The sequence below is a fragment of the Arvicanthis niloticus genome, chromosome 1, assembly GCF_011762505.2.
Source record: "Arvicanthis niloticus isolate mArvNil1 chromosome 1, mArvNil1.pat.X, whole genome shotgun sequence".
NCBI classification, from domain to species: domain Eukaryota; kingdom Metazoa; phylum Chordata; class Mammalia; order Rodentia; family Muridae; genus Arvicanthis; species Arvicanthis niloticus.
This window is the reverse complement of record NC_047658.1, coordinates 70,227,920-70,255,899: the sequence shown is the minus strand read 5'-3', so window position 1 is coordinate 70,255,899 and position 27,980 is coordinate 70,227,920. Positions and strand designations below refer to the sequence as shown.

At 43.5% G+C, this 27,980-nt stretch overlaps 1 protein-coding gene across 2 annotated transcripts in view; it reads right to left on the bottom strand.

Moving 5' to 3' along the window:
• Window positions 1-260: 260 nt before the first annotated feature.
• Window positions 261-27,980, bottom strand: part of Fam168a (family with sequence similarity 168 member A) — a 142,123-nt gene continuing 114,403 nt past the window's right edge. Inside the window, exons 3-9 of one of the 2 annotated variants that reach the window (XM_034499022.2) lie at window positions 27,260-27,340; window positions 21,679-21,705; window positions 16,226-16,351; window positions 9,725-9,867; window positions 7,493-7,667; window positions 6,208-6,338; window positions 261-5,660 (exon numbers count right to left, since the gene is read on the bottom strand). In XM_034499022.2, the coding sequence (XP_034354913.1) occupies window positions 6,226-6,338; window positions 7,493-7,667; window positions 9,725-9,867; window positions 16,226-16,351; window positions 21,679-21,705; window positions 27,260-27,340 (665 nt within the window). In that variant the 3' untranslated portion in view covers window positions 261-5,660; window positions 6,208-6,225. The remainder of the gene's footprint in view (window positions 5,661-6,207; window positions 6,339-7,492; window positions 7,668-9,724; window positions 9,868-16,225; window positions 16,352-21,678; window positions 21,706-27,259; window positions 27,341-27,980) is intronic. The other variant, XM_034499029.2, reaches the window with a different exon arrangement.

The following is a 27,980-nucleotide window of genomic DNA, read 5'->3' as shown; positions in this document are numbered from 1 at the left end:
ACTTTCTTTTAATAGTTGTTGAATATTCTACAGCTTACAGTAAATATCATAGTTACAAACTCTTGGCTTCAACCATTCAGAGTGATCACTATCTGATCTTCAAAACAAAACAAAACCCAAAGGAATCCAAAACAACAAAGCCAGATTTACACTTCATACACACAAGCGTGGCCACAGGGCTTTCCAGTCTTTACACTCCAGGCTCTATTTTGAAAACACCTATAAATTATTTGATCAAACTACTTGGAAGACACTGGTCAAAGGTTTATTATAATTATTATTATTTTTAAATGTTTTTTATTTGTTTTAAAATGTGAGTTCCAATAAAATTTAAAAATTAGATTCCAACCTGTAGGTTAAAATGAATTAAAAAATACAAAATCATACACAACGCTCTCTTCACAGGGATGGTACATGCCATGAGAACAAGCGTCTCTGTCATGTGATCTGAAAGAGGGGTGCAGATGCCTTGAAGACAGGTAGGGGACAGGCCCTGGGCCTTCAAAGATAAAAGACAACTCCAAGGTGCAGAAGGCCTAGCCTTGCATCACCTTGTAAGGAGCTTGGTTCACAAGACAGATCCAGTGGATCTGGCTGACCTGAGGTCTCTGGGCCAGTCCTATTCTTCATTCAGTCTGACTTTCATGCATGAGGAGGATGGCTGAGCTGGGGTCAAGGACAGAGGATGCTAGGGTCAAGCCCAAACCGGATTCCTGTGGACTGCAGTTATCTATAAAGCTGTTTTAAATCTGTTCTCTTGGGAAAGAAAATTGTCCCTCAGGCTGGAATGGATAAAGGGACACATTGCCACAGCAGGGCTACCTAAGGACTACTGAAAGTAGCAGCCACAGTAAAGCAAGTGCTTCTTTGTCGTCTGTGTCCCTCTGGCTCTGTGGCAACCAGTTTCAACTCCTACGTTCTTAGCTGGCCTTCTGGCTGGCATTAACAGTATATAAATTAGGAAATACCCACAGGGGAAACTGAGGGAGTGGGACCCAAGTCTAGGTCAGGCAAGTTTGGCCATGGAATGTTGAAGCAGGCCTACTGGGAACTTGGAAGGCTGAGTCCTGGAACTACATAATACCAAATTTCACAAATAATTTTTCTAGGAGAGGGAAGAGGGGTAGGAAAAGGACAAACCTTGCTGCCAGCCTGGCATATCCACAGAAGTCTGTCTAGAGGCTCAGGTGTTGTCTGAACAATGAACTTAGCTAAGTTTCTTCCACTAATTTGCTCCCCTTTGTCCACCTCAACCCAGGCTGCCCTTCTTTAGTCTCCCAAGCTTGACAAGACACTTGGGGCCACACACTCAGCAGTGATATAGTTAACTCAAGGGGAAAGGCAAAGCTGACTGAACATGAGTCACACATGGATGATGACTGATTCAGCCAGAACAAATGCTGTGAAGACCAGAGCCCATAGCAAGGGCAAGATATCAGATATGCAGGGAACTAAGCCTGGTTCAGCCAATGCCTTATTTGATGTGTCATGTCTGCACAATAAGGATGCCAGAACTTGGTGACCAACGGACTTGTGCTACTTGTATGCTCCCCATGACTCATTTCTGAAGGCTATTTAGAATAGAGCATCAAGCCTTCCAAAGAAACACTGCTAGGTCTCAAACTTAAAACTGTCTAGATGGCCAGAAAGCACTGGGATACATGGACACAAGTTAGTCTCCGGTTCTCAAGTAAGCCTGGTGCTCCAGACATGCTTTCAGTAGTTCAGGCATATGCCATCTCCCATTAAAGTACTTTGTTGGATCTGGACAGGATTCAGATGGCCTGAGTATGCAGACTTCCCAGAAGCAAGACTCTTTGTTGAAAGATGGACAATACTGTCCTCAATTATCTTCAGTACTGGGCAGTTGTCACCATCAGTGTTCTGAGTTAGGTCTTTTGTGGCAAATTCCTATCTGTGCTACCAGCTGGATCTACCTCTAAGTCTCCAGAGCCCATTATAGGTCTTGGCCTAAATCAGAAATTTTTAAAAACCTCCCCAAGTCTTCATAAACACTTCTGTGTGGGGTAGCAGGTAGCCCCTTCCTCCTTCAAGCAAGCTTACTCTTAAGAGATCCAGTAGGAGGCAGCAACAAGAACAGAGGATCGTAAGAGTTTCAATCTTGGCTCTTTCACTCATGAGCTATGTGTCCTTTGGCAAGTCTCCGACCCCCTTCATAGCATCACGATGCATACCCTGCCTCCATCTTTAAAGTAGAGGTTTTGGCAATCAAAGTCAAAGTACTTTACATACAAACAGAGGTCTGGACAGATAGATGTGTGTGTCCCTGATGAATATTCAGGGAAGGGGTATGCACTTCAGGGCATTGCTGGGATAACAAGAAGGAAAAGGTGTTTTACCTTATAGGAAGAAAAATAGGGCTTTTGCTTGTTTTTAAACTGTTTTGTTTGTTTTAAGCATGACAAGACACTCTGAGGCTTTCAGTCACTGGGAGTAGTTCAGTTTCCAGACTTCCTGGCCCTGGGTGGATGAAGATGATCAAATGGTGACAAGGGAGGCTGGTGAACAGAAGCACCTCTTCCTCAGCTCTGCACTGAGGAGAGGAAGGGGTGTGGACAAGGTGTCTGTGTATGGTGATGCCGGTATGGCAGCTCATGGTGTCAGGTGCACACCCCTCATCCTATGGTGAGGTGACCCTTCCAGCTCTGGCCTCTTCTGTCTTGAGCCATCTAAAATGTTGAGATGATACCTAGCGCACTCCTGCCAGCTACCTGTCACCTTATAGGAAGCTGTTCACCTAACCTGAGGCACACACCACCCTGTGCCCTGGGGCTCAGTCCCTTTGCTATGACTCACTAAACTTGGCCAGACTTGTGGATCTCTGTCAAACAATAGGGTGAGGCCAGCTGAACTGGGGCTCTTGTGCTCTTAACTAAAAAAAGAGTTAATGGGTCTGGTTCTTCTAGACCATAGCCTGTCAATACTTGGTTTTCACCTTGGGGCTTTTCTGATCTTGAATCACAGACGAGGTCTAAGGTGGGGTGCAGAGCATAGATGCTTAGATCAGAACACAAGCCTATGTTTGGATCAGGCTTAGAAAGAATAGAGCCAGCAGGGGATTCCTTACCAGAAAGTCCCTGTACTTTTCTGAGCCTTGGATTCTCTATGAATTAAATAGCAGGCACCATGCCTTCATCTCTTAGGGCTAACCCACATGAACAATGAGGGGTGCAAACAGCTTTTATTTACTGGTGTGGAAAGAACAAACGTTAAAAGGCCATTCCTGGGTCTGATTTTGTTCTCCTCCACCAGGTCACCTGGAGACTGCAGGGTCCAGGAAGCCTGCCAGGAATCCAGCATTGAGCTCACGTTGGGCCATTTCATTTCTTCTTAGACTCTACTGCCTCATTTGTCAAGTGGGTGGAATGACGGACCCTGCTGCTGCTCTCAGGGTCAGTATGTTAAAGGTCGTGAAGTGCTCCAAAACTATGAAGCACCTGACAAAGGCATCCTACAGCTATCACCACCGTTATCAGTTTGGAATTCTTTTAACATGTTGGACATGATCTCTAGCAACCTTCATCCACCGATACAAACCCACAGTGGGCAGGGAGAGGTGGTATAAAATCAGATTAACACTGGAAAAGTTTGTTTTAAAATGAAACCTTGTCAGCACCCCAGAACAGCTGAGATTTCCTGGTCTTGAAGTTCCTGGAAGACCAGGAAGGTAGAGCCTTAACTTCTGGCTCTCTGCTACAGATGTTGAAGAACTCTGGCCTCCTGGGGACAGTCAGACTGTTCCTGAGGTCATTCCAGATCAAGGGTTTCCTTTTTTTCCTTTAGGGGAACTTGGGAAATAGGAAGGTGATATCCAAGTTTAAAATGAATTTAAAGTGAAAATAATTCAAGTCTGAAATATTACCAGTGATCCAATTTTACACTGTAAGATATTTCTGTGATATCCCAGTGAGGATTTCAGCTCTGCTAGCTGGACACAGGAGGGTGGCTGGCCAATCCATTTCCTGTCTGAGACTAGGAAGAACTTCCTTGTCCCAGGGGTACCTCTTCTTCTCCCAGATGTGACTGTATCTGCTTGGCCTCATCCATGTACGCCTCTTCTGATGCTCCCATTCTTCCTCTCTTCTTAGGATAAAGAGCTACAGTCCTAAGTGCATAGCCTTTCCTTCCAGCCAGCCCACCTACTCCTTTTCCTGGAGTGGAGTCAGGGTCAGGACGAACATTCCAGATGTCTTCATAGGTTTTCCAAGTGTAATTTCTATTTCTGCCATCTGTCCTATGTGGCCTCTGCCTAAGTCTTCAGCCCCCACCTTTGGAGTCCGTGAGGGAAAATAGCAGAAACACGCCCAGAGGTCATTCCGGAGCTCACCAGATGTGGGCACTGCTGACTTAATTTTTTACAAAGTCAAGCCAATCCATCCCTAGCAAAAATTTTGTAGGTAAAATGCCAGTAGGTAGGAAGGCTGCATTTAATGCTAATTTACAATGAGGTTCAGAGAAGTCTTTTCTGGTTCTCTGGGCCTCAGTTTCCTCATGTGTCAGATAGGGGAATGGATGAGATGATGGGTGCTAAGGTCCCTTCAGTTCCATGAGTATGAAATGATTATTGCTATTGTTTTCCTTCACTATCCTGACCTTCAGAACCGCCAGCTCCCACCTGGAATGTGGTTCCTTCACTTTGGCCGTGACATGGCACAAGGTAACCAAGAGCTTGGCCTGCCTGCCAGCCCCACAGACAGACGTGTGCGCCCTGGCTCTGGGAAGGGCAGAAGGGCAAGGGAGAGAAATGCCACCAGTTCCCACTCTCATCAGGAGGAAGCTCCTTGGAGTAGGTCCACGAGGCTCAGGCTAAGTGTGGGATTATGCATACACCTGGCCTTCAGAAGCCTCCAGATGCTGGGATCCCACCACCATGCAGCTGCTTGGCAGGTTTGAGGTCAAAGCATCTCTGAAGGAAGCGCCAGGTCAGTTAACATCACTGTGCAAATCAGAAGGTCCAGGCCCAGAAATGTGGGCCTGTGAGACCATTCACCAGAGCTGAGCATCCTCCTGCCCTTCTTCACACTACTCCCCAGGGTCTCCCCTCCCTCCACCCTTCCCCAAATTCTCTGCTTTCCCAGGTTCTGAGCCTGGGGACATGAAACTGCTAACATTCCTACACAACCAGGTGGGATTGTTCATGGTCTGTTGTGATGGTTCTTAGGAGATATTTCTTTGTATTTGAACTCATCTTGCTTCAGAAAATGACAATCTGACAGAGATGTGGCCTTTTCAACAGCTCCAAGTTCCTATTCCACAAGGAGGGCCACATCTGTTCTTCAAATGAACCTAGCCTTTAGATGAACCATCACAATAAACCTCACTCTCTGCTTGCTACTGGACTGGGATCTCAGGGACAGGGTGCTCAGGGAAGGGGAGAAGTGCAGAGAGGACTGGGCCTGGTTAGTAGGAAGAAGGGCTAGAGCAGAGGGGCAGTGCTGAGAGGGAGGCAAAGGGGAGGCTCCTAGGAGATTAGAAAAAGCAGCTTTTACAAAAACCAAAAATAAAAATCAAAACCATTAAAGATGCATAAAGTGACCCTTGCACTTCCGTTGTCTCTTCTTGCAAATAGAGGTGGTGCTGCTAGGGGACTGCTCAGCACCGGTAAGACTCGAGTAGTTGCATACAATGTGACTCCAGATCTGGGGAAGAAAGGAACACCATTAAAGAGGGTGACACTCCACAGGCCACTTGAGAAATCACTGCACCCTCTCCGTCCAGCGTGGGAGCCCTAAATGGAGCTCCCCATGCCTTCCCAGGGGAGCAGCAGGCTCTCAGTCCATGAAAATGATGTTGGGGACATCAGGGTCTCCACTAGGCTATAACCAGAGGTGGCACATGATTTAGGTAAGACTTCATTTGAAGAACTGAACCTCTAGAAGATTTCACAAAGAACCCAGAATTCAACAGCAGAGGACAAGTGTTAAAGCCCCACCTCAATTTTAATTAGCCAAGTGATTTTAAACTGTTTACCTAAAATAACCAAGCTGAAGATCAGAACTACCATGAAAACTGTGACATTTGTAAAGAGATAGCTATTAAGAATGGCATTAAAGAACCTGGAGTAGGTAACAAGTGATGACTATAGCCTGCTTCTAGGACACCAAACCCAAGCTAGGTCTTTTGAGGCAGTTCCTACATGTGTCCCCCCACCCTCACCCCTTCTCTGCCATCCCTGACCCTACTCACTTGGATGGGCTGCAGGCTTTACCAGTGCGGGGGCACGTAGCTGTACGCAGGAGTTCCTTGGGCCCTGTATGTGGGCATGGAGACAGGGTGTGCCCCAATTGCAGTGTGCTGGGGTGTGGTCAGCAAGGTACCTGAGCGTGGAGAGAGAAGAAGAAACCTGAGGAGGTTGTAATCCGAGTACAGGGATGGAGAGGAGGAAAGCACCTTTTGCATGGCTGCTCTTCCTGTTCATGTCCCTGTCACCCTGGACTGCCTGTGAGCACTTAGGGTGAGGAAAGACAGAATCATTATTCTAAGGACCCCTCCCTTTTCCTTTGCATGCTTATTTTATTGCAGACTCAGAGTAGCAACTGTTGACTTTCCTGCTTCTATCTTCTTTCTAAATTCACCTAGGTTTTAAGGGCAGGGCTCTGTTCTGCCTTAAGGATCCTAACAATAGGCTGGCACTGAGCAAGTACCTAGCAGATTGCTTTTGGACTGAGCAGCCATGGTACCCTCTTTCTTACTTCAGATGGCAACTTAGTTGGTCCTTTGAAACTTGGGTTTCTGTAAGGCGGTCACAACCCTCTGGTCAGCATGCCCTTCACAGGAACTCCCACACTTCTAAGGCTACACTTCCCACCTTTATCCCCAAGGTTCCTCAGGGGCAGGACAGATCACCAGAAAGGGTCTTCAGGGACTCCTATTTCTCTGGCTCTTAGAATTAATTATGGGAAAGGCCCTCTGTGAGCTCCTTCCTGCTAATCAACAGAGTGCTTGTGTGCTCCTTCCCCGACCCCTGCTGCTACTGGAGGCCCACTGTCAACATTCCCTCCCTAAACTCCTTTTCTCCTGATCCAGCCTACAGCCAGAGGCTCAATCCCATCCCTTCCTAGGGAAAGCTGTTAGTTCTCTCTCCTGAGAATTCAAGCTTTTCTACAATCCAGCCTTAGCAGTGGTGCAGCCCCCTCCACTCATCCGGTTTCCTACATGTCTTAAATCCTCCCTTCCTGAGAATGTACTGCTTGCACTTCCCTTCCCTTTCATCTATGCTTCATCCATTATTCTAGGCCTTGCTCAATATGTCCACCTTGTATGTAATCTTTCTCATCCCTTTGAATAATTTAAACTCTAAATTTCTAAGTTTTAGCACATTCCTCCTTGTCTTCCTGGAAAGCCCCTGCCCTGGCACAGGGTTTCTCATGCTGGGCTGCAGCAGTTCCATGACTGTTCTCAATGTGAGGAATTCCTGAAAGAGAGCAAAGGATGCTAGGCTAGGGCAGATACCTGCTGACATTGCCCTTACCTGCTGACATTGCCATGGTGGTGCCTGCCACCATGCCCATGGCCACACCATTGGTCCTTGGGGCAGCAACAGGAGCTGGGTAGATGGCAGAGGGAATGCTGTTGGGCTGGACGACGGTGGTGTGGTGGATGACATGGGGCTGGGCGGCATACACAGGCTGTGTGTAGTAGGCTCCCTGGGAAGAGAGGCTAAGGTTACATGGCTTCCTGGAAAGGGTAGGAAGCAGGGGAGGAGATGGAGGACGGAGAGCTGCTTTTCCCAGGCTTTAGGCAACCAGGTAAGAGAAGCTCTGGCCTAGAGACGCAGGTCTAGGTTAGGACTCTGCTGTGTCTCATTCTGCAACTGATGTCAGTTCAGGGCTATGGCATAGCTTAGTGGGGAAAGTCTTTACTCCATCTTCCCTTGTCACTCCATCTTGCTGCACTCCTAGAGTTGCTGAGTAAGAGATTTTTTTCCTTTAGCCCCAGTGCCAACATTTTAAAATTTTAAAAATATGATTCCAAGGTGTTACCTTGCCCCTTGTTTAACAGTAAGGAATACAGTCAGTTTCTCAGCATGGAGACACCAGAGCACTGCCATAGAGGCGGAAGAATTATTAGTGGCATTCATACACTGGTGCAAATGTTGTTTATGTTCATTCCATCTTTATTGGTGGCATTTCCCAAGATGTCTCTTCCTAGTTCCTATTAGAGCAAAAGTGAGGATGGAGACAGCGGTCTGAAGTGATGTCCACTTCCTAGGTCATAGGCTGCCTTCTGTTCATGGGCCTATACAGCTCATGGGCCTGCTCAGCCCTAGGAGCAGACGGCAGTATCTGAGATTAATCCTGAAATTCTCTGACCTTAATCATAAATAATAATAGCCTCACTGTATGTAACTTAGAGGTTAGAGCGCATAGGCCAAGCTACTATGTCATTCTTGAGAAAAGTTGATTCAAGCCTCCTATTTCTCCATTTATTTATTTACTTACTTATTTATCTTCCAGGCAGGCTGGCCTTCTCATTATGTAGCTGAGGATGACCTTGAACTTCTTCCCAATACTGGGATCAGAAGTACCAGCCATGCCCCAGTTTTGTAGTATACTCTACAACATAGCAACTTTTTAGAAAAATGCTTTATATTAGTTGTTTATATTAACGTGTGTGTGTGTGTGTGTGTGTGTTTGTGTGTGAATGTGTGTTCTGCCTGCATATGGCTGTGTACCACTTGCATAGAGGCCAGAAGAGGACACTGAATCCACTGAAATTGGGGTAACAGATGGTTGTGAGCTGCCAAGTGGGTGCCAGGAATCGAACCCAGGTTCTTTGCAAGAACAGCAAGTACTCTTAACCACAGAGCCATTTCTCCAGCACCAACACAGTTATTTTTACCCCAAGACAGGGTTTCTCTGTGTGGTATCCTGTGGCTGTCCTAGAACTCATTTTGTAGACCAGGCTGGCCTCAAACTCAGAGATTGGTCTGCCTCTGCCTCTCTGCCTCTCTGCTTCTGCCTCTGGAGTGCTGGGAATAAAAGTGTGTGCCACCACTGCCTAGCAGCATAGCTAGTTTTTAAACTACTTTCCTTACTACTTATACCTCAGGCAGAACTGTCACTTCAGAAGAATGTGTCATGGTCATGCTGCAGCCTTATTCTTATCTCCTATCAGTTACTCAGTTACACACATTCTCCAGCAGACGAAATCCAAATGGGGCCAATAAGGCACACTAAAAAGTGACAAAATGACTCACCTCAGGTCACAGACGGCTTGTAGCACACATAAAGAAAAATAAAAATATATATGTGTATGTGATTAGCGCGCGCGCGTGTGTGTGTGTGCACGCACACACACACACGTATTCTTTCCTACTTTGTTCATAGATTTTATAAAAGAAAGGAAAGTGTAAGAGGGGAGGTCAAGACATGTGATAACACAGCCTTACCCAGCCAATAACTCACTGTGAGACCTTAGACAAGGCTTCCTCCATTACAGTCTCAGCTTCCTGACTTGTTCAACAGAGGACTTATGCTAGATGATTTCTAATGCCTCTGACATTTGGGGTTCTGTTAACCTAAGGACGTCACATCTCACCCTTTGGGAGTAAGGCAGAATAGGCAGTCTTACAGGAATATTGCTTCAGTGACACTACAGTAATAGCTGGCCAGGCCCATTAACTCTGTTTTTTCTTCTTCATCCCATGCCACCCCATCCTGGCTGGAGACTCCTGAAGAAGAGGTCCTCCATGTGTACCTACCTGGGCATACAGATTCTGCTGGGGATAGGCACTTCTGATTGGATACATGGCCGTCTGATAGGGGTTGGGTGATGGGGAGTAAGGGGGTGGAGCAGTATTACTCTGGGTCGGTGGGACCTTGTATGGTGTCCCTGCAGTATATCCTGTACCAAGGCAATAAAAGAGACGTCTGGTTAGTTGGTAGAATAGCACTGCTTGAAGGCAGCAGGTCCCAGTAACAATTCCTCAAACAAGCATAGGTTGAATCCAGCTGGAAACACAGATAGGACAGACAAGAGATCAGGGTTCTACCCTGGCCCCAGATCAGAGTCCTGGCCCTAGGCAGCTCCCTCAGTCCTCGTGCCCATGGGGTACAAGTATAATTTGGGTATGTTTTAGTTCTCTGGGTTCCAGGGTTCTCATCCAAAAAAGAAGCGCAAACAATCTCTCTGGGGCCCTTCCAGCTGACAGACAGCCTGGGGTTCTGAGTTGCCTGTATGGAAAGGCAGGCATACACTTAGAGACAGCCCCTACTCCCTCATTTTTTATTGCTCTGTTCTCATTCTGGCTTCTTACTCAGCATCTCAGGACATCTTCTGCTGGTTTTATCTTTCTCTATCTTGCTTCCCCCATTCTTTCCTAACCCCTTTGTTTTTTGTTTTTTTTTTTTTTACTCAGAGACTCACTATGATACCCAAGCTGGTTTCACATGTATAACCTAAGAGTGTCCCCCCCCCTTATATAGGCTATAACAATAATAGTCCCTTCTTCATCAAGTCTGAAAGTAAAAACCCCATTAAAAACCACCATTCAAAGGTGGTTATCTTCTAGGATGTTGAAAACTTTGTTCTGTAGAGCTGGCCTTTCCCTTCTTCCCTATGGCTTGGAGAAGGGCCACCCCTGCACCAAACACCTGAAGTTAGGAATTAGACAGACACACATTGACCTAGAACCCATGCTATGTTCGTAACTCAAAAGGATGGACAAAGCGAGGCTCAGAAGTCAGGCCCAGAGCCATTTACAGAGCTGTCACACTGCTGCCTTTTGTCATCTTAAGTAAGAGCTTATGTTCATGGAATAACTTAGATCAGCATGACTGTCTTCTTAAGAATCACCCTATGAGCCTGGGGATCAGCAAGGGCCCTCACTGATCTCTCTTCTATGCAGAGAACCCAGAGGTTGAGTGAAGCAGGTCTTTTGGGGACTCTAAAGACTCCAAGTTCTTCTATGGGAGCCTTAGCTTTAGAGCCCCACTGGGGAGATACTGTCTTTACCCTAGTCGTATCTGGCTGCCATTCCTAGACTTTTCTGGGCTTTAACTTTGGCAGATAAGACACTTACCAAAGACTCTGTTAGCTCCATACAGCCTTTCCTAGAAAAAGGAGCAGGAATGGGGAAGGTACAGGGTGGAGCAGGTTTTTGTTGGAAGAGAAGAGATGTGGACTTAGGTCTAGCTTTCCTCCAATCTTGGCTAAACAATGCCAAATCTCTAGATCTCAGTTTTAGGAGGGAAAAGAAGAAGTCTTTAATAAATAGTGAATTTCTAAGATAGGATATATACAAAACTTTACTTTTCAAATTTGTTTTACTATAGAGTGTGTGACAATCATTCTCTCTCTCTCTCTCTCTCTCTCTCTCTCTCTCTCTCTCTCTCTCTCTCTCTCTCTCTCTCTCTGTGTGTGTGCATGCACATGTGTACCTAGGGCTTCTCACATAATAGGCATGTACTCTACCCCTGGGCTATATCCCAGCCCTCTTTTTAATCTTATTTTAAAATAGAACCTTAATAGATTGGTCGGGCTGGGATTGAACTCACTTTATGACTAAGTCTAGCCTAAAACTCTCAATCTTCTTACTCCAACCTCCCCAGTAGCTAGGATCATAGGCTTATGCCAACCACCAGGGTGGACCAACTATTCCTACCAAAATGGTAGTTACAGAGACCATGCGACCTTTGAATCTAAAGTATCTATTATTTGGTTCTTTATAAACAAGTTTACTGACCTTTAATTTAAAGGTTACACAAACAAACAAACAAACAAACAAACCAGCTGTGAAGGTGCTAGGGATGAAGCTTCAGGGGCAGAACTTTGACAAAACTATGATCTCCATACAGCAAACTAAAAAACAAAAAAGACACCCAAAAACAAAAGCCAAAACCAAGATGTGGAGAATCCTGCCAGAATTAATTGTCTTTTCTATACAGGTCACCATGAACCAGAAGCCACCTGTCTCTAAGTGCTACCTCCAGAGTAGCAGTTACAAGCAGCATGAGGACCAACTAACTGAATGACTGACAAGTGCATATAGGCTAGCTCTTACTTTATCTCTCAGTGTACAGAGATATAGGAAGTGTCTTCTCCTCAGTCACACAAGCACAGACTGCTCTCAGAAACTACAAGAGGCAAAAGCTGGACTGTGATTAGGTCAGCTCAACTTGGAACACAAGTTCCAGAGTGCTAAGATTCTAAAATTTTACAATTCTTTAACAAGCCAACAATGAAGGCAGCTTTCTTTTATGTGACTAGAGAACATGCTCTGGAATTTCTAGCTTTCCCAGGGAAGGTGTACCACCCCATCTAAGCAACAAAAGCAGTCACATTACAAAGTATCAGGGTTGCCCCTCTGCAAAGAATCAAAAGAGTCTAAGAGACTGCAGTAGAATTTGGTTTATACATCTAAGAATAACCTTGTAGAAGAATGTTCCACCTTCATGTTATAAAACAAGACACACACACTCAGAATACAAATCAGTATCTAAATACCCTTGGCAGTCAAAGAAAGGCTGGCTATAGCTTGCTTTGCATCTCTAGAAGTTTGGGATGGGAAGCAAAACCACAGAACTGGAGGGGATTTTGGAAATCTCTAAGATGAGAACTTCATAGATAGAGATGCTAAGCAGAAAGTGACCTCATAAAGAAGCACTCAGTAGCTACAATGCATCTCAAGGTTACCCTCAGGGGCAGGGGCATCTTCCCTGAGGCTGCAGAAACCATGCAAGCTCAGGCATTTTTCTTGTGATACTTTCCAGTCAGTCCTGCTTCAGGAGTATCTTCATTTGGACTAGATCCTTTCAGAGGGTATTTCTGATGCTGATATTCTAAGTCCTGTGTATTTCAGTAGACTTCTATGAGGACATCATCTATATCCTGTCCACATCCTGGGGAACACTGAAAATGTAGGGCTACTATCTCAGGCTTAGATATCATAAAAGTTAGGGTTTATACTTTGTATATCTAAGTAAAAGAAGTTTTTGGGCTTATTAGAAAATCATCTCATGGATTTTTACTCAAGTAAATTTAGACAAACTGATTGTCTGAAGGCCTAGCTACTTTGAAATGAATGCTAAATCTGAAGGTCACAGAACGGGAACTTTGGGATGCTATACCCTTAAAAGACATTTGAGGCTTACATTCAACCTGCTCCCTTTCAGAGGAAGAACCTGTAACTTAGAAATCCAGTAATTTTTCCAAAATCACATGGCATATTTATAGTCATAGAGTTGGCTCCAGAGTTCAGGGCTGATGTTGTCTTGGGTAGAGCTGTTTCTGAGTTAACCATCTCTACAGTACAATCTTGGGCATCTGTTATATTGGCCTTTGTATCCCCATTTCACTAAAGGCAGTGTTGTGCATGAGACAAAGGAGTTCTGCTACTAGAACTGCCAGTTCTGCCTTATAAAGAGGTTTTGTTCATGATGCCTGCCTGCTGTTTGTCTCCGGTTCCTCGCTATAGTTTTAGGCTTTATCAAGTGGGAGAATATAAAGACATGGTGTGCACTAGCAAGATAAAGCCTTTGTAACCCTCTCTTAACTCTGCTTCACTGTCATAAATCTTTTTCAGTTGTAGAGCCCCACCTACATTCAAAGACATTGATCTTCATATCAAGGATACCTTTTACACTAATTGGTTTATTGATCATCAGACTTTTACATCTGGACAAAGTCTGGACAAAACACTGTATGTCTGAATCTTGCTTTGACCTCTATGTCTCCTTGTTGGTAGTTAAAACAATAAAGCACTGAATAAGTAAGAGGGGTACTTAATTATGAACAGGCTTTAGCATGTATTGGTATGAATTTGTCAAAGTGCCCTGAATGTAAAAGCAACAAAATCTGAATGCTTGGAGGAGCCTTTGTGAGCATGCATGAGTCAGTCAGCCAGTCAATCTCAAATCCATTTTAAAAATTACATCCACTTCTGTATCACTTGCTTGAAAGTGATATATTTTGGTGCTTGACAGCCTGTCTAGGAGAGAAGAGCATGTGACTATGGACATTTCTGTTGGACTTCTAGAAGATTTTAGCACAGAAGGTAAGACCGCCTAGCTGTAGGAAGGGCAACCTCTGGAAGGAATGAGTCCACTATTTCTAAAGACATGTGAGGAAAGCCTTGAAGACTAGCTTACTGATGAGGGCAGCTAGAAGGGGTGGTGTCTTATGGGAAGGATATAGGTAATAACTGCCAAGAGAGAGCCCCAAGGCCACCATTATACAGTTCAAGAGACTAATAAACAAATCATAGCTATGAATTATCCAGAGTTGTATAGGATCAAGTCTAGAGTCCTGTACTTGCACCTTAGGCCTCTTTCTGCTGCACTGTAGTAACTGTGCCTTTATTCATCTACATTGTGGAGAGTGTACAAGTCAATTTACATTATACTTTACATATGTTCATTCAGTTCTACTTGAAGCACCTGGAAAGACTCCCCTCTGCTGCCCTTCCTCTCATCTCATCTCTTTTTGAGATCAAGTCTCACTGTGTAGCTCAGGGTGACTTAAAACTTGCTATGTGTCCTAGCTTGGACTTGAACTTATGATATTTTTGCTTCAGCCTCATGCATGCTGGGATTACAGGTGCTAAGCTACCATGCTCACCTCATTCATTTTTTGAAAGAGTAAAACCAGCGTCATGAAGGATCAGGAATAAAGTCCTAGCTCAAAAGTTATCTTTTTTACAGCCGTGCTGCCATATTAACAACATATTATACAACATCGGACATATTACCTTTCTGAAATTCTGCTTTCAAAAAGGGATGAAAGTCCATCCAAACATCATAGGACTATAATTTTGATTGAATGAGGGGCTAATTCTGAAAGCAGAATCTACAAAAAGGTATGCCACGCTGAGTCAGTAAATGCTGACAGGTAAGGACAATGACAACAGTGAGAAATGATGTTTGTTATTGTTTGTTTTGTTAAAGACAAGGGCTTACCATGTAGTCTTGGCTGGCCTAGAAATCATTATATAGACCAGGCTAGGTATTATCTTACAGAGAGATCCATCTGCCTCTGCCTCCTGAGTGGTAGGATTTCAGGCATATGCCACCATGCCAGGCTTAACACTGGATATTTAATTTATTTATTTTTAAAGATTTGTTTTTATTTTACGTGCCCCACATTCATGCCTAATACACAAAGAGGTCAGAAAAGGATACTAAGTCACCTGAAACTGGAGTTACTGGTGGTTGTGACCTGCCATGCAGGTGCTGGGAATTGAACCTAGATCCTTTGAAAAAAGCAGCCAAGTGCTCTTAACTGCTGAGGCATCTCTCTAGCTCCAACACTGGATGTTTTACACTTGATCTCAACCAAAAAGCTGAGAAGCAATGACATTGGATATTTAAAGGAAAAGAAAACAAAGTCAATGAATTTTCTTAGCCTACCTACTAAGCTACTTTCCTACAACATCCTAAGTAAGGGCCTGTCCAGGGCCTGCTGACATAAATTCAGACACGAGTGCTCCTCATATCCAAAGTTAACCATTCCCAAGGCTGACAGTTGCCACAGGCACAAGCTCTTCTACTTCATACTTTCTAAATGAGGGTCCTCACTGGAATCATTTGTGTTACTAATCAGCTGCAAAGGTGACATCAGTTACCCCACTGAGCCTCAGGATGAACATGACCAATCTTGACTGCTGACTTCTGTCCATGTCATATCATGTTCCCATAGTGTAGCTTACATGAACTAGGGCAATGTTTCCTATACAGAAGACACTTTTCTTTTCCAGAGGAATACTGAGCCATATCTAGAAATATTTTGGGTGTGACAATGGTGCTGTTTCTGATCTCTAACAGAGAGAGGCTGTACATACTACTAAACATCCTACCACACATAGGAAAGAACTTATCTGGCCCAGATGCCAATAGTGCTAAAGTCAAGAAATCCAGTGGATGAGAAGAGCCGCCTCTGTTCAAAGATACACGAGGCCTTCAAATAGGCCCTGGTCCTTTCCCCTAAAATTCAGTAACAGTCTCTCACAAATCCAAGTTCTTGGCCCAGCAATGTTCCCCTCTCACTGCTGTGGGATAGTATCCTAAAGCTAAAGGCATGGTCAAAGATGATCAATTTTTTTGAATGTCAAAGTCCAATTTTCTTGCCTGAGTAGAAGGGAGAACCTCTTAAAACAGTGTTTACATTTAAAATGTTACTTTAAAAAAAATCCCCTTTCCTTTCTTGCTACAAACAAATCAGTCCCAACCAAGGGGAACAAGGATAGGAGGAGACAGGCTGTATTTACTGAAAGCCGCAGAGGATGCTTGGTAAGTTCGGTTCTCAGTCCCGGTGTCCACTGGGAGGTGGAAGGTGCCTTCAGTGCCACAGGAAGATGAGTTCTGTGGCCAGGCTTGTTTCATCAGCAGAGTGGCTTAAGGGAAGACACAAGAATGGCGTTAGGCAGAAATAAGAAGTGGGCATCACCAATTACAGACACAAAAGCAAGGGTCTTGTGCTAGACAGAAACATAACTCAAGGAGCCTGCTCAGACACACAGAATGAGTCAGCCTTTTTGAGATGGGAGAGTAGGTTGGAAGGAATGCTGAAGTGAGCTTCCAAATGACATAATTCCAAGGAAAACCTACACTTGAATACTAAGACTCTGGATTTTTCGACCTATGATAACCATGAAGATGCCCTGGAATATTACATTTTCCACCTGCCCTTCTGGTCTAAGACTTAGGGTATATCCCTCTACCACCTTCTCATTAACATGAAGCAACCTGGAAGTCTTTGACAGTGTGGTGGGCCAAATTAACTAAGTCTTTTAAAAAATTAAAAAAATTATCTGAGGTATGGTTTATAAGTGTGAATTGTATCCAAAGAGAAACAGACAAATAACTGCCATTTTAGATGAGCCTCCCTGGGACAGCATCTCTTCTGGGACAGCGTCTCTAACGGACTGAGTTCTGCATAGCAGCCTCAAGGCCTGAGCACAGTGGCTCTGCTATCAGCCATGCATTGGGCACTCCTTGCTAACTTCTTCTGCATAAGAGCCATGATCAGACAGACATACTTCTTGCATATGACTGAATATCTCCTAATAGGTGGTACTGGATGTTCTTAGAGATGATCCTTTGGCCATCATGAAAATAAATGCCAAAATTGGGGTAGGTATGTAGTATGTTACAGAAATTAGTTTGAGATCTGTAGAGACTTTCCAGGATAGCTCACAGCTCAGCTTGAGAAATTTCATTAAGTGTTCTAGAAGTAGGGAATGACTCAATAACTTACCGTCATGGTATCCTGAGGGGAAGGAGAGAGGAAATAGGAGGAAAATGCCTTTATAAAAAAGAAGGAAGAAAGAGAAAAGGAGAGAAAGGAGAGAGAGAGAGAGAGAGAGAGAGAGAGAGAGAGAGAGAGAGAGAGAAAGAGAGAGAGAGAGAGGAGGTAAGGAGAAAGGAAGGAAGAAAAGAAGGAAGGAAGGAAGGAAGGGAGGAAGGAAGGAAGGAAGGAAGAAAGAAAGAAAGAAAGAAAGAAAGAAAGAAAGAAAGATCCTTTCAAACACCAGGAGACACATTTTTGATCCAAATTTCTATTTTAAGGTTAATAAATGATTAATTTTTTCTTTATGATATCATTTTTATTCTAATAAGATGTTGGGAGTTTTGGACACAGAGTGTTCTAAAGTATATTTACAGTAAGGGGTCTGGACTGTCAACAATCAGATGACCTGAAATATTTTAATAAGTGGGTAAGGAAAGGCAGGGAAGCAAAATGAGAAAGTATGCTGGTCCTATAGATTCCTACACCGTTTGCAACTCCAGAGATTCTACAGTGTCTTTGCTGCCTGGTTTACAACTAACGTCTCTGTTCCTTCTATCACAGAGTTATAATGGCTAGGGAAGGTTGTGGATTCTGCTGGGTTTTTCTGAACTAGAATCAGAATGTAGCTCCATAGGCTGACTGCTTGCATTAATGGCCCGCGATATATACAGCAAATGCTGAGGAATGAGAAGGAAATCATGGGCAGGAGAGTGACACTAAAAGGAGAATCTGGCAAGAAAAATGGAGACAGCACAACTCCATGCAGAGCCCAGAGCCCTTTCAAGACAGCCAGGACAGTGCGGAGCTTCTGCATAGGGGATCTGCTTTAAATAAACAGCTTGGGTGTCTATTTCCAGGGGGTGGGATGCTAATATGAAAGGAATCAATAAAGGATCCAATTAGTGTCAAAAATCTCATCACAATGTCTCCAAATTCAGGGATTGACATTCAGTGTGGCTGGAGGCCACAACTATCCACAAACAAATTACTGCTGTGTCAAAGATGCAGCTCTGAGAAGTCAAATAGAGCAATCCCATGCCCTAAAGAGCTCAATGGGCCTCTACCAAGAACCAAAGGGTCTCAATTTGGCCATAACAATTTGGAGAATTTAAAGGTCCTGATTTGTTCTGTTCTGGCTTTTTTTCCTTCTTCTTCTTCTGAGTGGGGCATAGTTATAATTTTCATTATAAGCCAAGTCTGACAGTTGCCTGAAGGACTGTGTGACAACTGAAGTTAAATCAAAATCAGCCACAGAGTATTGAGACCTAACTGCACTCACACTGAGGGGAGTGCCACGGTGGACAGGGACACACGTGGGTTACGTCACTGCACACAGGGTACTTACGGTCTACTGGGGATGCAACTCAGCCACACAGCAACCAGGGAGTGAACAAGACAGCATGTCACAGTGAAATAATGTTGCAGATCAATCAGGAAAGAAGCAAGTGTCATTGTGTCATTGATTATCTTTCCTAAGCAATCACTTAGGCTAAACTTTACATTTTACAAATGAACCAGATGTTTCTTCTGGTTTTATTATACAGAAAACAAACAGCATTTTCTGTATTTTTCTTTAATGCTTGAAGAGTTAATAATTTTAAAAAATTAGATACATGTGAAAACTAAATGAAAATAAGTTTTTAACAGTTAACTTAACCTCCTCATTAACTGTATGCATCTATATCTCTTTACAGCTCTACCGAAATCCTTTCTGATGGTGGTAGCAATGCACAGCTCAGCTGCTGGATGAAACCAATGCCAGCTGAGACTCTTGGCAGCATAGCAGTAGAAAGAGCTCTCTGTCAGGCAGCCCTGTTTTGGGGTGCCAAAAGGGAACTACTTCCTAAAAATGTTTTATCTTTTGAATTAAGTGATCATTAACAACAGGTGTATCACGTGCAAACATTATTAAGCCATTCACTTAAGACTTTATGTAATTACTATAGATGTGTAAAAAAGGACAGAGAGGAGAAAAATAAAAACAAAGCAAAACCATGTGGAGGCCTATGAGTCTGCAAGATCTAGCTGCTGAGTTGTTCACTTCTTGGATTTGGGACCCTCATGCCCTCTGACACTAGAACAATCTGTTAAGCACATTTACAAAGAGAGGCAGCAAGGGACCATTATCCTGAACCATGTACTGAGTTAGGAAATGAGATCTAGCCTGGGCTCTGCCACTTACTAGCTGCGAGACCTTGGGCAAGTCACTTAATTGTCTAAGCTTCCGTTTTGTTGTATTGTAAGCTGGCAGTACTAATCACTCCGGTTGCTTCACAGTACTGATAATATCATAGGTCTTGATGGTTTCTAGTTCTGGCGTCCCTATGCGTCCAGCCCTACAGTTGTGGCCAACTCCAATTCAAGCTCTAATCTCTTACTTAGCCACTTCAACTGCTTTTTAATGCTCTGGATCTGTTTAAGTTTAAGTTTTCTCTTCTAACCTCCAAGCAACAGCCACACTGGTCTCTTAAAAACATTCCATGGTTCTCTGTTACCCATAGGCTATAGAGTCAACTCTTTGCACTCAAGACTCCCCTGATCTAATACCGGTGGTTTGAACTGAAATATCTTACATTGGCTGACAAGTCTAAATACTTGGTCTTTGGCTAGAGGTGATATTCTGGAAGATAGGGCGGGCCTCGAGGTTGAATAGCCTGGTCCTACTTCTCAACCACTCACTTCTTCTGACTCACAAGTCTCCCTCGATTCTCTCTCTAATCATCTCGGCCTCCAATCCACACCATTGTGCACAGACTGCTCATTACGCTCAGAGTCTGCCAAGGAGCTTTACTCTGCATGGCTTGGTTTATTCTACTAGCTCTCTCGGCATCTCTCTGTCCACACTCCACCTGGCACACATGTATTAAGTAATCAATCACGAGCTAAAGAATCGATCTATTACGAAGTCTTTCCTCTGCCCACTCTCTGATCACATCATCCCATATAACTGACTATCCCAGTTCCTGTGAGTCTTAGAGGGTCCTGTCCCTGGTTGAATGTTTCCGAAATAAATTGTGAGTGTCTAGAGAACAGGGAGCGTGTCTTACTGGTCTTTGGATCTTCACAGGGCCAATGTAGGGCCTGGCACAGAACACTGTGTAAATCACTCCATCCACACTTCTCATCTTAGATGTTCTAATTCAGAGGTTCTCAACCTTCCTAATGCTGTAACCTGTTAATATTATCTCTAATGTTGTAGTGACCCCAATCATAAAAACCATTTCATTGTTACTTCATAACTGTAATTTCACTATTTTGAATTATAATGTATATATCTGTGTTTTCTGATGGCCCTAGGTGACCCCTGTGAAACTCCAGCACAGGTTGAGAACTGCTGTTCTAATCAGAAGGGGGCAGAAGCATGGAGCCTTCTCTAACTTTCTAGGGACATTTGTTTGAGTTCACATACTCTGCAACAAATAAAAAGCAGCCTCACATAAATGGTAAGTGAAACTGTTCTGTAGCTAGCACTATTAGAATAATAAAAATTACAAGAGAATGGAATGTTGGCATTTAAAAGGACCTTGAAATCATGTGACATGAAAAACTTTATGGCCTGGGGACATTAGCAAGTTGCCCAAGATCACACAGCCCACAGCAGTAGCAAAAGAAATTTCACAGCTCATCTTCTGAAAGATGTGCCATGTATAAAAAAAAAAATTCACTTTCCAACAGTAAGATTAAAGGTTGAGAAAACATTCAAAGATTTTACAAAAACATCCTAAGCAGCCCAGGTGAGTGTGGTAAAGGTGGCAAGTCTCTCCTATGGTCCCTTACTGTCTACGACAAGAAGGACCTAGTCAAGTTATACTGCTGGGACCCTCACAGGTGCCCACAAGTTCCTGTGGTGCCTTGGGCCTGGAGTCCACACTGCCCAGAAAACTCAACTCGGATCTCTCACCCACTGGCACACTTGGCCCATATGGCTCATCATCCAGAAAAATGCTCCAAAAGTGAGGCCAGAGCTCAAGATCTGGATGAAGGCAACAGACTGTATCTAAAGTCAACCAGGTCTTCAAACAAGTCAGACTGCTAATGGCAATGGAGAATCTGATCCTGGGGCCATCTGACTAATAGGCATAATCAAGGGGCTCCTCAGAGCCTACCATTAAGCCAACAGAGGAGCCACACACAGGTCTTAGAATTTTCCTTCATTTGTTTGAATCAGGCAGCCAGGTTAGAGTGTGAAACTCCTTTTAGTGCCATGATCCTTCATTGCTGCCCTATGGGAATGGTTCACGTGTGTCTCCAACCCATGATTTTGCACCATCAGACATGTTCCTGCATGCTATAGGAACTGCTGCTAGGCCACCTGGGGGAGCCCAAGCCTAGGAGATGGGATTTGGGGAGGAAAGGAAAGGGAATCTACCATTGTTACAATATAACACATTCATAGGCCATAATACAGATGAGGAAAAATAGCTCTCCTACCATAAGCTGAATGCAGGAACTGAAACTCTGTTGGATAGAAATGTTAGTTGAAATTACCACTAAGAATTTGTGCAAAGTTGTACATATTGCAGTTCTATAACAGACTTGTTTCTAGATAGCAGTTTCCCCCAGGCTGCATAAGAAGCGGAGAATGTGGAGGATAGGAAGAACCTCCCTCCCCCTGGAAAGGGTGACAGACTTGCCATCTAGGAAAGTTTATCTGTTGCAGAAAGACCTCTCTGGATGCTGCAGGATCTTCCAGAGAAGTGACCTGAAACTGCCTGGATATGAACAGGAGTAAGGTCCTGTTCTTTGCTTGTCCATATTAAGATGATTTCAATTCTCCCAAGAACTGTGGAGGGATTTCAGGCATGATGAAGGCTTTACAATGAAGAAGAAATGAAGGCTCAGGAGATATGGCCACCATAAGCCTCTCAAAGAATTAAGTCCAATGCAGAGATATGCCATCTAGGACAGTGTTGTGCTGTAGAAGGAACACAGGCTATGGAGTTAGACAAATGGGTTTGAATCTCAGATACATAGCATTTAAAACTTAATTCTGAAGGTTATTCAATCTGATCTGAGCTAAACTGGAGGCAAGAAACTCTAGCTTACAAGACAAAGGTAAAAAGGTACATATATAACTTGTCTTGCACAGAGATTTTCCTCTACTTTCCCCCAGGTTTGTTATTTCCAAAATGGGACTGGGAAAACTTTATGTATACTTAATATAATTTAACTCAAATGAGACAAGAGATGAGAACATGCTTCTATAAGAAAGTTTTGACATTATTTTCCTATTTAGTCTTCTTTCATTTTCAAATTACATTATCAGGAATATGTTAAACCCTTTGTTCCCTGGAGTCTGAAAAAGATCTCTTGGCAAGCTCTTGTCTCCTGTGAGGCTAAATACCTATATATGATCCCTAAAATTGGCAAACACTTGGGAGGAAGCCCAGGTAGTACACTGCTTTTCAGAACCAATGAAAGAGTGAGCTTTCCCCTGTATCCTGGGCAGATGAATCTAAGGAGCACAAAGGCTGCTAAAAATAGGGCCTCTCCAAGCAATTGCTTGATCTCCGTGAAGGAAGAAAATTTAACCCTGAGTGCCTGGCTCCCTGTAGGCACCGCCCTGCATTACAAACGGTCCCCTAATAGTCAGACCTATGAAAGAAGAGGTAAGCATCACACAGTATGAAACAGATGCAGCTCTGGGTATGTGAGCATGAGTGTGTGTGTGTTTCAATATCACACAAACATTTGAAAGAGGGTTAATTTCAGTTTGATTCCTCTTCTTCCCTCATCCCCTTCCTTCCTGTTTTTTTGTGTGCTTCAAGACAGGGTCTCCCATGTGGTACAAGACAATCTTTAACTCATGTGTAGCTAAGTATGGCCTTGAACTCTGATCTTCTAGTCTCCAATTCCCAAGTGCAGAGATAATAGGTATGTGTCAGCATGCCTGGCCAGTGTGGGGCTTTCTAACACAATGCACCAGTACAATCCCTTATTGTGGATTTTGGTTTCTGAGTAAATGGTCTGGCTTACTTTAATCATAGCTTAGAAATGTCTTGACTTTTTAAAGCACGAATCTTTAGGTAGAGGCTTATTTTTTTATTTTCGTATTGAAATGTAATATTCTTCACATAGCAGAAGTTTTCCAGATTCTCCATGTTTTTAACAGTCTCAGACTCTTCTCTGCACTGCCTTCTTCTCCAGCCTGGCCGCTCCTGTCTAACACTCAGTATCTGGCCACTGCCTCAGCAATGACAAGCGGCTAAGAGTTCTGGTGCAGTGGCAGGACGCCAGAATGCAGATCTAGATGCTGAATTTCAGTAAGTTTTTGCTTTCCCAATTGGAAATTGGGAAAAACAAAGTACTTGGTTTATTGTACTATAAGACAAGTTAATATCCACAAAGAGTTTCAAATTGTTGCCGACACAAAGGAAACACTGAATTAATCACAAGGTTTTTTTTTTGTTTGTTTGTTTTGTTTTTGTTTTAAAACAGGGTTTCAATTATGTACCCCTAGCTGGCCTACAACTCATTGACTATACAGACTAGGCTGGCCTTAAACTTATAGAGATCCACCTGCCTCTGTCTCACAAATGCTGGGATTAAAGGCGTGCATTACCATTCCAGGACTAATAGCAGTTTTATTCCTAGTCCTGCCAGCTACTTGCCAAATTGATCCTTAATCCTAAAATCTCTCAGCACAAGTGCTGAATACTCTTGAGGAGGTAACTTACTACTAGAGGTTTCACTTCAACTACCTCTAATGCTAGTCCTGAGCCTCCCTGCATTGGAGATATTCTACCTTCTGTCACTCAACTTCCCAAAAGAGGAAAGAAAATGAACATCAGAGACCTTGTTGCCACCGCAGCTGCTGGGAGGCCTACCTCCACGCTACTCTGGCATCTCTGACTTGTCTTCTATTTTCCCCTCCCACCAGTGCACACTTAATCACACTTACACCTGAATGCCCCTTCACCTGCACATCCCTTGTACACTGTGCCCTTGTTTTTCTTTTCCTGGTAGCTATCTCTGGAAAGCATACTACCACGCTATATACATCGCCTCTCCTTTCTCTGTCACTGCACACCGCTTCCCAGGCTCACCACCTCCCTGACTACAGCCAGTGAGGTCACTAGGATTCCTGACTATGAAGACAATAACTTTTCTGTATTCGTGACCTCACCAGAAAGTCTGCCACAGCTCATCTCCTACTTTAGGTTAGGTTACAAAGCCCACTCACAGATTTCACAGTGCTTGGATTGAGATCACTTATGTACTGTGATATGTCATGATGTTCTCTTAGTTTTTAAGATAGAGCTCACTGATTTAATTATTTTATCAGATAATTAGTGTAGTTTTTATACTGTTGTTGCCTACTATTACAGATTTGTGGCAGGAGAATAATGTATCTTACTTATTAAAGGGAATAGAAAACACTGAGCTGTCATTACAGATATTAGTTCACATGTCATTATTCTTAACTCTTTCAGGACAGTAATGGTGGTTTCTTCAAGTGAGCATCACCTACAGTACCTTCTAGAATGAGTAAGGTTTGTATAAACTACTTAACACACCTGCCATGATGGTTAATTTGGCTGACTTAAGAAACATCTAGAAACCTGATAACGCACACATCCAGGTGTATATGTAAGGGTGTTTCTAGAGATGACTGGGTCAAGAGAGCTTTGACCTAATGAATCATTTAATCCACTCATACGTTCCACATTGGAGGAGATTATGAGGATGTGGTAGAACAAACACCCTATGTGGACAGAGGAAGCAGGTCAGGGCTGTGTCTTGCCCTGGCTTTTTACATTCCCATGCCCTACATCCTATCAGCCACAAAGTGAACAGCTCCCTTCTGCCACATTTCCAGAACCATGATGTAATATTCTTCACATAGCAGAAGTTTTCCAGACTCTCCATGTTTTTAACAGTCTCAGACTCTTCTCTGCACTGCCTGAGAAAACGGGACCAAGACATCATGAGCTGAGCCTTGTGAAATGGTGAACTGAAACATATTTTTCTTCTCTGAGTTGTTTTCTCGAGTTGTTTGATTATAGCTGAACAAAAGTATTAATGCAAGACATATCTATCATTATTTATTATGCATAAATAAGTTCTCTTTGGGGGATGGCAGGGTCTCATGTAGCTCAGGGTAGCTTTGAATTTGCTATGTAGCAGAGGCTATACTTCAATTCTTGATCCTCTGCTACTATCTCCCAAGTACTGAGATTATAAATGTGCACCACCACGCCTGCCTAGAATAGTTTGTGACTGTACAAACAAGCCAAAGAAAAATAAATGAAGGGGCTGCCTGTAACTTCACAGCATGTGTGTAATATGATAGTAATTCCAGGGCTTAAATATACGTCTATACATATAGCCCATGTTCTTTTCTGCCTTAAATACCTCAGAAGAAGAAGAATATCTGTATAGCGAATTCCAGATTGTCTCAGAAAAGCATGGACAGGAAATCTGCCAAAGGCTCTAGTCTATAAATCGTTGTCAATTAAAACAGGTAATGTGGGACAGAACAGCTCTTTTCCAGGATGTCTTGACCACAGGGAGCTTGAATTAAAGAATTCCCGGGCGGGGGGAAGTGGCGGGTGTTTCAATCCCATAATACTTACTAAGAAAATAGAGGTGGGAGGATGTGACATTTAAGGCCTTTCCATATTTTTTCCTTGTAATATGCGGCTCAGATTCAGCCAGTCCTTCTCAGTCTTCTCACTCTCACAGTTCTAGACTCAGGGTGCCACATTCCACACCACGTGCCTTTACCATGCTCTGCCCCTGTAACTTACTTTCTTCCCTGTGTGCTTCCAAGGGCACCTCCTACTTCTGCCTCAAATCTCTACTAATAGCTCCTTTGTGAAGTCCCTACTCTTACCTCCAGGTAGAATGTGGTTCTGCCTCTGTTCTGATATGTGTTCTTTTTAACACCCACTATATTATAGTACAATTTATTGATACAATAATATTAATATAGTTATTAATAAAATGTAGTACATCTATTAATATGCCAGAATCCAAAATTAACTATAAGTGCCTCCAGGCAAAGATGACAACTTTTACTTTTTCTATCCCAGTATAGAGGATATTCAACAAATACTTAGTGAGTGAATAAAGAACTTACATAAATTACCTGCAACCCTGAGGTAAGTATCTACACGTGAATCTTGGAAAAGAGAGGTAACTTGTCCAAGGCTGCACATCTAGGGAGAAGGCTAAGAGAGATTCTAGGAGGGGGAGGAGGACTTCCTAACCATAGAGCCCATTCCTTCCCCAATCATGTTTCCTGGGTGTTAACACTGACTGAGCCAAGGAATTAGAACAGTGGTTAAAAAAAAACAAAAAAAACCAATAATGTTCCTAGCCCCAAAACAAGAGGGAAAAAAAATCTTTCCAATATTTTCTTTCTTTAGGTTTTTTGTTTGTTTTGTTGTTGTTGTTGTTTGGTTTCTTTCTTACTATGAACTCAAGATGACCTCAGCCTGTGGCCTCAGCCTCCATGTGCAGGGATTAGAAGTATATACCATCATGCCTAGCACCTCCTCCTTCAGGATTTCAACCCCATGTTCAAGTGCTATGTGGCTTCTATTTCTGAAAAACAAGCAACTTGTCTCAGCCTGAACACAGGCTCTTTACCCTGTGGCAAGTCTCTCACTCTATTCCAAATGTATACCCTAGAAGGACAGGGAGGGAAGGAGAGGGAAGGGGAATGGAGGGAGGGACAACGAAAAAGAGAGAGAGAGAAGGATTCCCAATGGCAGCCTCAGGCTCGAGAGGGATGAAGTGGTTCTAAGATGTGGAGGCATGTCTCATATACTCCAGCAGAGGAGAGAGGGGCCACCCGTAAGATCCAGAGAGAATAAAGGAGATTCTTCTCCTACTCCCACCCAGACACTGCTCTGCCCCAGTTCCCAGAGGGGACTCCAAAGAGAATCAACCCAGAACTGGCTGACTCCAGGACAAAGTAAAGAGAAGGGCCAACTGGTGACTCTGTCGTTACAAATGGAAGCCTACCTCCATCCTCTCTGCCACTGCTGCCCCACCTGTTGCTTACCTGGAGCATAACTGGGGCTGTTGGTCGGGTACAAGCTGGGATTGTAGGCAGGAGCAGCTGCTGGGTAGGCTGTGGGGTAACCTACAGAGACATAAGAAAAGCCTCAGTTAGTTATGCAAGGGGACAGGAAACCATCTAAGTCACAAGCTTGGCTTTCAGTCTCTTCACAGGCTATTTCTGACAGTATACATGAACAGCTTTCAAATTTCAAGAGAAAAGTCACAAAATAGTGCAACTCTATTTTAAAAAAGCAATATATGCACTATGTCTGTCTCTCCACTGTAGGATAGTAGAAACAGTATAGACATTCATACAATAAACATAAACTGACCGTCACATTCCTGCCACAATACTACTCTCTTCCCAAAAGGCAACGTATCTATTTTGTTCATACAGTTTTCTTTTATTATTACCATATTTATTTTGTGTGCACTTTTACCCACCGAGCCATCTCAGTAGCCCTCAGATTGTTTTCATATATTCATTTTTCTAAAAAGTAAATCTATTTAAAAAGTTTTTATTTTTGTGCACGTATGTATACATAAATGCTCATATCACTGCACATGTGAGAAGGTCAGAGAACAGCTTAGTGGAGCCAAGTCTTTCCTTTATGCTGAATGTGGAATCCAGGCATTAAACTCAGGTCAAAGGGTTTGTGTGGCAAGGGCCTTTAACCCACGGAACCATCTAGCCAGCCCTACACAGTTTTGTTGTTGAAACT